A 13,932-nucleotide genomic window follows, 5' to 3' on the forward strand; every position below is an offset into this window, starting at 1 on the left:
CTGCATCAAATTGCAAAACAATTCATCGGTCTGTCCGTTCGATGTGTGCTTGAACATTGAAGGAATAAAAACCGGGTCTAACGATAACCCGACCCGGTGGCATGAGACTGCTGAAGCAAAGTAAAAGATCGCGCGAAATTCTTATCGCTCCCAGTGAGCTGCATCATTTTGCACACGAAGTTCTGTTGGACCTGTGCTTTATTGCTACTAAAATAATGTTTTAGTTCAAATAATAACTACCAGCTTATATTTAATAGTTTTGTAATTAGGAAAGCGAATTTTTTATTCATCTTATTCATTTCACATAGGGACACGTTTCACTCACAGTATCGTGGGGTTCGGCACACACTTCACTTACAGAACAAATTATCTGCCCTCCCAATCGTGCACGGCTTGTCATCGTCGATGCCGTAATGCCAGAAACGCACATCCCTGTCGGCAATGTAGCGTTCAAGCTCATCTAGGAAATCTGGCTCCCACGCCGTTCCATCAAGCCCGATCATCTCCAAATCCTTAAAGCTACCCAGCACGTCTTCGATCGAAAACTGCTGGAACGCGTTGCCTCCGAAGATGAAGCTCTCCACCGCCGGGAAGTGTCGGTACGCGTCCATTTCGAGGCTGCCCAGTTTGTTGTGCGAAATGTCGAGCAGTTCCAGGAACGCGTGCATTTCGAGCTCGCTCAGCTCGAGCTCCTCCACGCTGCAGTGCGACACGTTCAGCACCTCCAGCACGGACATGGTGTGGGCAATGCGACCGAGCTCAAGCACCCGAAGCTCCTCGTTGTACGAGGCGTCCAGCTCCTCCAGATTGTTGAACCGATACAGCGAGTCGAGTTCGACGAATTTATTGTTCGCTATCGAAAGGCTGCGCAGACTGTGCGACGGAGAGTTATCGACTTCGATCGTCGTCAGCTGATTGTTCTCGACGTACAGTTCTTCGAGATCTTCGGTGATTCGGATCGACACCAGCTGGTTGGCGTCGAGATCGAGCTCGACCAGCGTTTTCGAGAAGGTCGTCTGCTGTAGGTCAAAGGAGGTGAACTTGTTCGACGACAGATCGAGCAGCTCGAGGTCGAGTGAGTCGTGGAAAATTTGCGGATCAAGACTGCTCAGCTCGTTGCCACTGAGATCGATCTCGCGTAGATTCTTCAAATCATCAAACAGCACGGCATCCAGCGTCTGCAGGTGATTGTTGTCCAGCGAGAGCACTTTCAGTGAGTAGAGATTCCTAAACACGCCATTTGTTAAACCATTCGCTAGCTGGTTTTCACCCAAATCCAGCCGCTCCAGGTCGTACAGGTTATCGAAGATGCCCATCGGGAGCATGCGAAGCGACATATCGGACAAGTCAAGTACCTCCAAACCCAACAGCTTGCTAAACACGTCCCTATCAAGCTCACCAACCGCATTGCCCGAGAGGTGCAGTTCGTCCAAGCCATCGAGAGAATCAAAGATTCCCTTCTCGAAGTGCTTGAGGCCGTTCTTTGTCAGTATCAACGTTTGTAGGTTGGACAGATCCTTAAACCACTGCTTGTTCAAACCACCCAACTTGTCATTGCTGGCAATGGCAAGCGTTTTCAGCTTCTTGTTGAAGTGGAAAAACCTTCCCGGCAGTGGTCCGGCTAAACAGTCGAACAGGTAGAGCTCCTTCAAGCGTTGGTTGTTCTGTAGCAGATCCTCGGAGAAGTCGATCGTTCCCGGGCCGATCGAGATCACCTTCAAGTTGCCCAGATGCTTGAACGTGTTGTCATCAATGCGTGACACGGGGTTGTGGTGTATGTGAAGCTTCTCGAGCATCTCCAGCCCTCGCAATGATGAACCCTCCAGTCGCTGCACCCGATTCTCGTCCAGATCGAGCTTCTCCAACGATGACATTCCGTAGAACGGGCTGCCACTCAGATCTGCCAGGCTCGAGTTTTCGAGCGACAGTTTTTCTACCTTTCGCAGATCCCGGAAGCTGTTGGCCTCCATCGTGCGAAGTGGGTTGTCCGAAAGGTGCAACTCTTTGAGCTTCCAAAGACCGGCGAAGCTGTTCGCCAACGGTCCTTCCAGGTGGTTGCTGGAGAGGTTCAACTTTTCCAGATTGCCATTGCGCACGAACGTGTTGGCGGGTACGGTGTGCAGATGGTTCCGGTCCAGGTCGAGCTCCTTCAGCGACTCCAGCCGCTCGAAGCTCTGTGGCGTCAGCGCTTCGATGAAGTTCTCCGATAGGTACAACTCCTTCAGCCGCTGCATCATGCTCCAGCTCTGTGGATCGATGTCGCGCAGTCTATTTCTCGTGAGCGAGAGTGTCGAGAGACGCATAAGCGAACGGAGAGCATCCGGTATGTCGTCGATCATGTTGCCGTCCAGGTACAGCTCGTGCAGTTGCTTTGCCTTGCTGAACATCGCGTCCGGAAGCTCGCGGAACCTGTTGTCCGATACGTCGAGCAGCTCCAGCCGCGGTAGATCGAGAACGCCCGGTGAGAGCTCCTCGAGATCGTTGTCCGCTAGGTACAGCTCCTCGAGGCAGGTAGAAATCGACGCAAACACCCCTTCCGGTAGCTGCTTGATGTTGTTGTTTTCCAACGAAATCTCCTTTAGGCTCTTCTGCTCGGCAAACAGTCGTGCTGGGATCTCCTCGATAAGATTCTCATCCAGCGACAGCGTGCGCAGCTGGGTCGTATCGTCCAGGAACCGTTCATCGATACGCCGGATGACATTCTGCTCCAGCTCGAGCTTCCGCAGCCGATCCGCTCCTTTCAGCGTGCCGGCTTTCAACTCTTCGATCTGGTTTTCGTTAATGTACAACTTCTCCAGCGACGATAACCCTACAAAGAGCCCCCCATCAAGCGTCGATAGACTGTTGTCCTCCAGATCTAACACCTCCAAGCGCCTCAGTCCGTCAAACGTGCCCGGAGCGATCTTCTGAATGACATTCCCCTCGAGCTGGAGCGACCGTAAGCTGTTAGTGTGCTTGAACAGATTCCTATCGAGCGCACGGATTTCGTTGTGCTGCAACGCCAAGTCTTCCAGGTTCCGCAAGCTAGCCAGCACGGCCGGCTGCAGTTCCTCGAGCGAGTTGTTGTTCAGCTTCAATATCTCGAGGTAAGTGTTGCCAGCGAACAGCGTATCATCTAGCCGTTCGATGTAGTTTTCAGTAAGTACGAGCTCCCGCAGAGAGGTCAGCGGAAGAAACGTGTTCGGGGAGAGCAGTTTCAGATTGTTCCCTTCCAAAACCAGCTCAGTCAGCGTTGTCAGCGGGCTGAAGGCAAGTGGATCGATTGAAGTCAGCTCGTTCTCTTTGAGAATCAGCTTCCTTAGCCCGGACAGTCCGGTGAAGGTGTTCCGCGAGAGCCCGGAGAGATAGTTGTGATCCAGGTACAGCTCCCGCAGCTGACCCAGCTCTTCAAACAACCGATCCGGTAGCTCCTCGGCGTGATTATGGTCGAGGTTGAGCTCAGTCAGCTGGTGCAAACCGGCAAACACCTTCCCCGGAAACTGGACGATCTTGTTCTTCGACAAACGCAACGTCTCCAGATTGTCCAGCCCTCGGAAGGCATGCTCCGCGACCGTCACGATCCGATTGCTTCCCAGATTGAGGCGCACCAGCTTCGACGCCCTCACGAACCCATCCTCGTGCAGTACGGTCAGGTGGTTCTTCTGCAGCTGCAAATACTTCAGCTCGCTCGCATCGTCGAACGTCTGGCTCTCGAGCTGCTCCACGTCGCAGTCCTCCATCTTGAGCGAGATCACATTCTCGTTGTCCGCGAACAGCGACTGGGGGATGGTCGGCAGCGAGGAGTACGCTATCTCCACCTCGACGAACGAACCGCCACCGCCGGTGCTGATGATCGCCTCGGACACCTCTTCCGGGGTGTCCAAGTAGATGTTCCACAGCTTACACTCGCGGCCACGCAGGTGGCAGTTGAAGGTGGCCTGTCCGGGGAGAGCGTAGCTCGAGGGCAACACCGCCAGCAGCAGTAGCACTGGCCATGCTGTAAACGCGCTGCAACGGGAGGTAAAAATAGATAGCTGTTGCTTAATTTCTCTCGTTGCACCATGGTAGAAAGAATATTTTGGCTCATTGCAAGAATGTCACATATTTTTTATTCACTTTGTATCGGTAGTGTCACCAACAGGTGCAATTTCTTTGATGCAGAAGAATTTTTAATAAACCGTAATAATTTGTTTGGATTGATTGGATGCATTAAATAACTGTATTTTCACTTTGTTCATTGTACTTTCAATATTCGTTGGACACTTCTGCTTTCAAATTATGATGAATTGATTCCTTCATCGAAAATTATTTGTCATTTAGAAATCACTCCTGTATGGCGAGCAAAGTTATTACATACTTTTGTATAACTTTCATTATGATGTGTTAGAAAAACATATTTCAAAATATCACCACTCGAAGCACTTTTCCTTCTATCAAACCGCGGGTCCTAGTAACACTTTGTCAGATGTTCATCCGCTGAACATCAGCACGGAACTGAAGTGGGAAACGTTTTGTTTTCGCAGGGAAAACGCTACGACCGACCCGAACAATTGGCCGCCGTGCGCGAAACTAGAATGTTTTATTTTAATTCATTCTGGCTCGGTCTCATTCCTCGGCCAAATATCTGCGCATCTATTTATTATCTTCCTGTTTTCCCCGCATCTCTCCCGGCCCACCCGGGGCCAACCGGTGGATATTATTTGCTTGTCGCACTCGTCAGCAGTGAAAGTAACGCGACGTCCCGAAGTGACGCGTGTCGAAATTTGGCTAACTGTGTGCGACATTTTTCGCGTCCGGCTTTTGGGCGGAAAATGCGAATATAAAAACTAGCGTCCACGACGGGGAAGGCGGTGGAAATTCGTTGACCTTTTGGGAGCGCGCATCCGCGCCATTTGCGTGCCGGGCCGGATTTTTGTTGATCAATATTCGAATAGGTTTATCGCGCAAACCACCAAGTGGGAAGATCGCATGCTTAGAAGATCACGCTTATTCTTACCTGTTCCTCTACGTTAGACACCACTTCATTTGTTTGTAAATAGTATCGTGGAAAAAGGTTCGTTGGTCCCCAGTATGGCGTTCAATTTGTTTCGATTTTTCTATTTCACCCATCGCTAAAGGAAGTGAAGACAAGCGAACATTGCGTGTTATTTATATGTTGTACGCCGTTGTTCTATTTATGTCTCCGCAACGATGAAAGTAATTCCTCCGTACATCGTACGTGGTTTTAATAATTAACAGTGCAGCAGAGTGTTAGTTTCGTAGGCCACCCCGCGACTCATGTTTGTAAAACAAAACATAATAATTGGATGTGTTTCCGCATCGTTGGCACAGGGCAAGTGAGAGGTCGTTAAGCGTTGGATTAGGACTTAATTTTGTTTTAGAAAACAGTGTTTAAATGTTTACTGATGGAAATACAATAGTATGCTATAAATTATACAACCACCCTTTCGCCATCCTTGGGACGAAGGACGAATATTAAAACGTGTCTGACGATCACACGACGGCACTGAAGATCATTTCTTCTCGTCGCGATGAAGATATTATTTCCGGACGGGGATGTGCTGTCTGTCATATTCTTTACCAGCCAAACGATAGAAAAAGACAAGTTGTACGTTCGCCCAAGCAAACAATAATGAGAGAGGAAATGGATTGTAGTTCGGGCGGATTCTAAATACAAGTGAAGAAGTTGTTTTCCTGCTTCCCCGTTCGATGTTTCCAAGATGGGTACTCGCAACGTGAACGTACCCCGAGAAAAAAACCTGAGCAACCCACCTGAACCAGACAAAAGGTGTAGCGAAACCAGGAGAATCTGATAAACGCTCGAGTAACTAGCAACACTCTCCCCATCCACGATTCGACCATCCGCAGCATCCGTCCTACGGACCGGATCGGATCCATACGAAGGCGTTACACAGTGCGTCATCTTGAATAGAACACGGAACGAATGGACAAACAGAGGAAAAATAAAAACGAGAATCATACCGAAGAATGGATAGAAAAATCGGCTGCAACAGTGACGGGGCCGGCGACGAAACGTGGTGGCGTCACGGCGCAGCCTTCTATTAAATGGCCGCCGTCCAACCGCCGTTGAAGCGCAGAACACACGGCACAACAACGGCTGCGGCAGTAGCAACAGCAGCAGCAGCAGCAGCAGCATCACAAAGAAGACTATAATTTTCCCGGCAGCTACCGTTTTCGTTTGGGTCTAATGTTTTATCGTCGAATAATCGAAATCCATCATCAAATCAAAGAGACTCCATTAGGAACCGGGGCAATGTCGACCGGTCTCGGTCGGGCCGAGAAGCGAGTGTATCGTTCTTAAGGAAAGTTTGAAGCCAATCGATTTTTCGACAACGAATTTTCCTGCTGGCAAGAATTTGCCATAAAACACTAAATACTTCTCCCTCACACCTGAAAAGGTTTATAGAATCGGTTAGCGTAACAAAAAGCGAAATTAAATGTATGAAATATATTGAAACAAGCTAAAGTGGTATTATATCGCCATAAGAGGAAAACTCTTTAATCCACTACAATATGGAATTGATAACCCATTTTTCATAGTTTTTATTGTTTTTCGTTCCAGTTTTAGCTAAATTTATACAGATCCTCCATTGAAAGAATGTGGAGGAAATCTGGAATTTTTTGTGAATTGTAAAGTGTATATACAATTTGTGTATCTTACACGATTCTATCGCACATTTAAAATCTTTGTTGTTTCTATAATGACATACCTCCTGGTGGATAGATGCATGTATTCAATGAACTGACCTTTGCTCAGTACCGGGAGGATCGTCATCTGTCCTCGGCCGAAAGCGTACGATGGTCGGCTGGTCTGGCAAAGCGACCAACCATTTTCTGCCAACTCATCGCCGCGTTGGTGGTGGTTCTGGTGCTCCTCTCGGGAGCCATCTCGGGGCCGTGAATTAGTGCTGTCCCGACGCGAGGAACGCGGATGCCCAAGTTCGGCTGCATTCGTTCAATCAATTACCGAACGAACTGCCACCGGCGGACATCGTATCTTCCTCCTGGCTGGCATCCAGCGTCCTTTTACTGCGCACGTAGTAAGACGGCCCTCGATCGCCCCCGCGTCCCGCGCGGCATTTTCTCCACCGACGCCATTTGGGGCAGAGACCGATTTTCAATACTTTCTCGAGCATACGATGATTTATTATCGCAGGCATCAAACTTCCCGTTCGTGCACCATCCATGTTCTCTCTCTCTCTTTCGCCTCCCCCTCGGGCTCATTCCTTTCCTAATCTCCTCTCGAGTTGGAAATAAAATATGAATGAATCTGGTCGCCTGCCCCCCCTTCCGACCCAGGGAGACGATGGTCAGATCGAGCGCTGATATCACGAGCGGTTTGAATGAAGGATTCGGTCGCCCTCGATTGGTCACCTTAATATATCTTTCTGGTTTCTTTTTTATTTCTTTCCCCACGGTTTTTTTTTTCTTTTTGTTTTGTTAATGGCATCCCGGAGAGACTGTGGCGACTGAACCATTGTCGCCCATGCGAAGGGCTGCGCCAGTGAGTTGCCAGTGTTGATGGTCGAGGTCGTTAAGTAACCGGAAATCGTCTTCGACGTCGTCGCCAGTCGCCGTTGTCGAGCTGCAACAGTTTCGCAGCTTGCGAAGAAGAATCTGAAGAATCGATGGGCCTGGAATGGGCCCATTCAGGGGATGCGCATGAGTTGGCGCTTTCTCAGGACACGGCGTCGCAGGAAGAAGTGGACAACAATTGGCAACGGCAGCCGCGTTGGCCGTTGTCATAATTGAGCAATCTCTCGGTTTGACGCCTCCGGTTTCCTACAGAAAGGAGTAGTGCTGTCACATCTTGCATCGCTGGAAACGATGGTTCGTTGTTGAATGGAGTTTCTTTCACATAATACAACTCATTTTTGCTGAGTTTGTCTCTAGCAGCTTTCTTATCGTCGAATGCAGGAAGTTGCACAGGCAGACGGAAAACCCCAAATCCCCGTACGGTAACCCTAAAACAAATAGCTTTTCCTCCCTCTTGGAAGCATAAAGTTCCCAAAAACCCTCCACAACCGAACGTGGCGGAAGGCGAGCTACATGCAAACCGGAGCGTTTCCACTTCCGGCTCGGTGTAACCTCCGGTCGATGAGGCGCAGCTCAGCTGAAATCAATTAAGTGTAATTTTACTGACTCTCAAGTTCATTATTATTCCTTTCGCTCAGCCGTGTTCGCCTGATCTTGAAAAAAGTGTTTTCTTTCGCTTCACTTTATACCTTTCCTATTGCACTCTCCCACGAACATCGGTCCGCGGTGGTGGTGTACCGACCTTCGACAGTGTGCGGACTTCATGCTTCCGTACGTTTTCGCCGCCAAAACGTCACACAAACCCCCATCGTTCGCGGGCAGATCCGTGAGGATATTGCAAAAATTGTGCGCTCAAAACAAAAAAAAATCCTCACTCATCCGTCTGCCGGGACTCGAAAATCAAAAAAGATTGATGTCAGCATAAGCTTTTCTTCACTCGCTCCACCATGCCGGGATGATGTCGGCCCGAGCGTCTACGAAGATGTTGCAGAGATTCCGGAAATGGCTGGCAGAAATAAGAACTTCAACGTGCCCGTGCTCTCGTAAGAAGGAAGGAGCAGACAAAACGTTGAACAGAACCATCCTGCCAGCGTCGTGAATGGAAAGAGGGTACGGTAGTACCGGCGACCAGGCCGCACCAAGAGTAAAACGGACCAGCCGGGTGGTGGCCGGATAAGCCAGTCGGCGGCGGCAGCATCGTACGGTCGAACACTTGGGCCTTCTTTTTTATGCATTATCATTAACTTTAAACTTTGAATCAAAATATATCGACTTTGGCTCATCATCATATTTAATTGATTAAAAGAAAACTTCTCCCGATGCTGCTTCGCGCCCATTTCCAGCCCGTGAAACGGGCTCTCTGGCACCGTGGATCACTGTTCTTCCTTCTTTCGAAGCAAGCGAATGGTCAATTTTGTTGCAGACCTTGGCTTGCCCTAGCCTCTAGCCGATCTAGAGCCTCGCTGGTCTGGTGTCTGATCTAGAAAACCGGCTCGCTATGTTGGAATGGCGGGGCGCATCTTGAGAACGCAGACTCGCACTGGAGTTATAGTTTTATCCGGCACGTTCGTAGGCAGATCCTTATAGGGTATCGATCGTACGCGGACCCGATCGATGAAAGAAGTCTTTCCAATGAACATTCAATTGATGCTACAGATGATTATATTTTATTCCAGTAATTAATATTATTAGGGTAAATTGGATCAATAACAATTTTGAAGAAAATCTTTCGAGGTTAGAATTTCAATTTTTTAAAAATTTTAGTTCATTTTACTAGCATTTCATCAACATGTTTGGCACTCACTAAATAGCTTTGGTAAAATTGTCAATTGTCTTGCTGTGTATTTTTTTGTTGTTATTGTTAGATATTGAATGTGGCTTTGTAGAACGGTAATGTTGCCATGTCATCGATGATGCGTTTTTGCCAATATAGAGCGCAATTTGTCAGATGAAACCTGGCACTTGTTAGTGTTTTGATGGGACTTTGGAATAAAAAGCCGGAAAATGCTGTAATAATAATAATAATAATGTTAATGTTTTCTATTTGCCCTGGCTATATTTTTTATTATATGACTTAGTATCTAAAAGTTAATGCTTTCTACCATGTCTTTGTATCTAAGGGTTTTGTTTACTATAAAATGTTCTTATCAACTTTGACTTAATTTTGTCCTTCCAAAACATTGGCGAACTAATTGCTATTAAATCAGATCTTTCCCTAGTATGTTGTCAATTTTTATGAAAAAAGGTTTAATTTCTAATAGTAGCCAATTTTAACTAATTTATTGCAACAATTCATAATAAACATTACAATTCATAGTATTTATACATTTTGTCGTCACTTGTTTTAGCAAACACATTATCAATGATGCAAACGTCAATTTTTGCATTCTCCCCATCACTATCTTCATAAGTTACAGTTAATCCATGAAGTAATAAACCGTGTATAGCGAACCCTCTAATCTTACTTTGGTCATTTTTGAACTTATATACAATAAAAAAAGGTAAGCAAATATAAACAATTAAAACGTAAAACCTACAGAAGTGCATGGATTACACTTTAAAAGCAGAAAAATAGAACTGCATTCGCGAAAGAAATATTAAAAACCGATTTTTCATTAAAGTTTTCTTACGGTTTGTTTCAAAATTGATTCTGTCGCATCTTACTGTGACGAAACATCTAAAACCAATAAATCATTCTGTATTTTCACACTTCCCGCAACCAGCACACCTACTTCCCCTCGTGCACGTCATTAGTTCCGGCAATCAAAGTCCACCAATACTAGTTTCAAAACGTTTATCAAACAAATTATCCTCCGCGTCCTGAGGGCCGCCCGAAAAACGCCCGGCGGTCATTGAACTTTCCTCCCTTGCATGCACACCGCACCGCAAACACACCTTTTCGCAACGCAACCCGCGCGGCCGGAAGTGGCCTGTGTTTACAGTTTCACGGGAGGATTCGTTTTAAACTCGCCTCTCGAGCGCGCAAGTACCGTTCAGCAGCAACGGTCCAGAGGTCAGCTCGCGCTCGCCCGATCGATTGGCGCGCAAAGCTAAACGGGTGCAAAGCGTGGGAAAATTGGACCGTGTGTAGGCACTTGGCACAGCGCCACGCCAACCTCCGTTCCCGTTCCCCGGCTCCCTCCTACCCCTGTCCGGGCGCCAGTTGGTTTTTGGGTTGAAAACTACCGAAAACAGCTCCAGCTCTTTCTCCGTCAGGCCGCACGGAAATTATCGATCGGGAAGCGGAGTGAATAGGGAGTCCGGGAAAATTCAACGGGACGGCCCACGAAAACTGCTGGCTTCTTCACCAACTCTTTCACCCCTTTCCCCACACAATAATTGCCCGTAGCAGCAACTGTTGGAGTTTGGGCCATTTTTCCGTTAGTCGGGGATAGTCTAATCCAGTTGGGGCCAGCAGTAGAGTGTGGCAGTCGAAACCAGCCCTCCTCGCAACCCCCTTTCAACCCCTCGGCACCGGATCAGGCGAAATTCGGTTGGAAACCAATCGAATCTTACCGACAGACGCCGGTGTAGCTAAACCGCGGCCAAAACCGACAATCGGAAGCGCGCATCGTTTCTCACCGAAAATCATCCAATACCCGGGACGTCATCATCATCCACTTGTCCAGGTTTTTCCGGCGCACAAATCACAGTCTACAACCAGCTGCACAAACACCCGGTGGGGCGCACTGGATCTCGACGGGAGGATCTACTGATTACCGCTCGCCACCGCGAATGCGCAGATGGCATCCGAACCAGCTTTGATGGCGGTTGGGCTTAGCAAAACTTAACCTTAAACCAGCGGTGTAAGCGGAACTTTCCTCGCGTGTAGCGCCGGGGCAACTACTCTCACTTCGCCCGAACGACAACCTAATTGATCGAATTGGTGCAGAAAATCGCTAATAAATAATGCATGACAATCGAATACAATCGGGCTGCGCCACCGTGCTACGCATGATGACGCACGCCGAAAAACACCGAGACGCCTCGGAAGGTTTCCACCGGTGGGGTTTGTTCCCTCCCGCAGAAACCCAATTCACGACTTCTCCCCCGTTTGTTCGATCGGCACTGCTCGTTACCATGTTTCCCGCAAAGTGCGGGACGACTGGGAAAAGCTGGTCCGAGACGCCAACGTTGGCCAAAGACAGAGCACCAGACCCTCCGCAACATAGACCCTGCTAAGATAAGCCGTAGGGCCTAGTTTCAGGGCAAACCGAAAAGGCTGGCGGACAAAGCGTGTGGGGCGAGTTGTGTGCTGGGAGGAAAATTTTGGGTACACTCGTTTGGAAAAACCTAGACGCAATGAGGTTCCTGGGAACGGGGAAGGTGGAAGCGGTAGCGGTAGCGCCGGCCTCGGTTTGGGAGCACACAGAATAAAAATCGCTAATTAAATCAATTTTCGAATGACGATGGGAAAGATTTTCTCACGCAGGTTTCGCCGAGTCGAGTCGAACGAGAGGAAAAAAAAAAATTACGTGTGTGCTGCGTTTAACGTTTTCATGGCGGATTGTATGCCACTGGCCGATCGCGACGGGGAGACACTGGAAGAGGGTGGGCAAAGAAGAACAAGAGTATTAAAAACGGCAAGACAAGCGAGCCCAAACAGTAAGAAAGAAGCTCGTCGAAGGTGAGATCTAGAGTGACTCGTCTCTCGACAGCTCGACAATGGTTTAAATGGAAGTTGGCGGTCCCCCAAAGAGGGGGATGGGCGTAGAAAAGGGGGTAAGCAGCCGTAATGAAGGCAAAGAGGGGGGAAAAAGGTCAAGAGAACCGATAGTGATTGAAAAGTCAAATCAACCAAACGAAAGCCCTAGACGACGTCGAAGATGAGCGATGCTGACTGCCTGCTTCCAATCCTTCTTGCCGCTTCGAAGGCTCCACGAAGGATCGCACCCCAGACCAGACGCGATAATGGCGGCCACGACAACCAATGGCGGTGGTGGTGGTGGGCCGGAAAGTGGTTGGAAGAAGAAAACGCAAACCGTGGACGGAGCCGAGGGCCTCAAGAATGGCCGCTTTCAATGGGCTGCTCTCGCTACGTTGGTTCGGGGCAGAGCTCGGAAAAGAAAAAGTCATCCTCCGGGTGTTCCGTACTGATTTGGATTTTCACACGTTACGAGCCGGGGCCGGGGCGAACGGTGTCGACGGAACTACCATTTGGTTCGGGCGACGGCGGCCCATCGGGGTGTGTTTGGCCCGGTTTGAGCAATCGTACTTCTGGCTTCTGGCGCCACGGAAAAGTGTTTTCAACAATTCTGTTTTACTTTTCGGTCGCTTGTTGTCCCTCGGCGTCATGGTTGTTTCTTTCTTGTTTCGGATCGCTCGCAACACTGTATTGGGTTTCCGTTTTTGCTCTGCTTATTACTAGATTTTTCGAAGGCGCAGTCATGATTCTCGTCTAACAGCATCTGTTTACAGATGCGTAATTTCATTCTGAATGCGAACGACATGTTTCTAAGCACTTGTTACAGGAATTATAAAAACAAACAAACACAAAGAGTACAAAGCTGAAATTGATTGCTTATTATAATAAAAGGATTCAAAATAAGACACTGTATTTGTACCATTTTTATTTTATTTTATTTCTAAACATATTGATTATAGCAGTTTTGTATTATTTTTTAAAGATTTCTTATTCTTTGGTCTTATTTATTTGAGATTTTCATTAACATTGATTGTACGGTGACCATTTTTGAATGAAATGATTTTTGTTAGAAAGGAAATTACTATAAACGTAACTTAATATTATAATAGTTTATCATGAAAATCACCAAACCGAAAATGTATATCAAGTGTTTGGCCTGTTTGATGTTTTTCAGAAGTGTTTGGAAAATATAATTTGGGATCGAATAAGCCAAGTTTTAAATAATTTCTAAGGGTATCCTGCGTCATTCTTCTCTGATAGTTGCTTGCAGGTCTTGAACCATTCCAAAATGCATCTCCAATGTAACATTGTCTGTCCAGGATTACCTAAAGGTTCTCTATGGATTTTTGGACAGGCCAAGACTAGTTAAATTTGAATCAAAATAATTGAATTGGAATATAAATGTTGCGTTTACAGGATTCCAATCCTCCAATAATAGCAAAAATATTTTTATTGTCAAATTGTCACAGCCTACTGCTATACTGGTGAAAATCTCAAATTAATGTGATCAAATGGCATGTCATCTATGAACATAGTACCGAACTTCTTTAACCAACAATAAGCTAGGACTAAACATTAACGGGGATGCATTTATAAGAATATCACGTACTATACTTACGAGTCTGGCACCCTCCGGTATTACGAACGGCTGACCACCGATATATAATATGCCGTTTTTCGGTCACCGTAACTCTCTTCTGAAAGAGGCCTTGTCCCGGATGTAGTGCCACATAAAAAAACTCACGAGTCAA

General features: G+C 47.5%; 1 protein-coding gene across 1 annotated transcript; it reads right to left on the reverse strand.

Moving 5' to 3' along the window:
- Window positions 1–350: 350 nt before the first annotated feature.
- Window positions 351–6,775, reverse strand: LOC131294226 (protein artichoke-like). Its single transcript, XM_058322271.1, has 2 exons — window positions 6,711–6,775; window positions 351–3,987 (listed from the first exon to the last, which is right to left on the reverse strand). The coding sequence occupies exons 1-2, from the start codon at window positions 6,773–6,775 to the stop codon at window positions 351–353; spliced, it is 3,702 nt and encodes a 1,233-aa protein (XP_058178254.1).
- Window positions 6,776–13,932: the final 7,157 nt, after the last annotated feature.

Source organism: Anopheles ziemanni, chromosome 2, assembly GCF_943734765.1.
Source record: "Anopheles ziemanni chromosome 2, idAnoZiCoDA_A2_x.2, whole genome shotgun sequence".
NCBI classification, from domain to species: Eukaryota; Metazoa; Arthropoda; class Insecta; order Diptera; family Culicidae; genus Anopheles; species Anopheles ziemanni.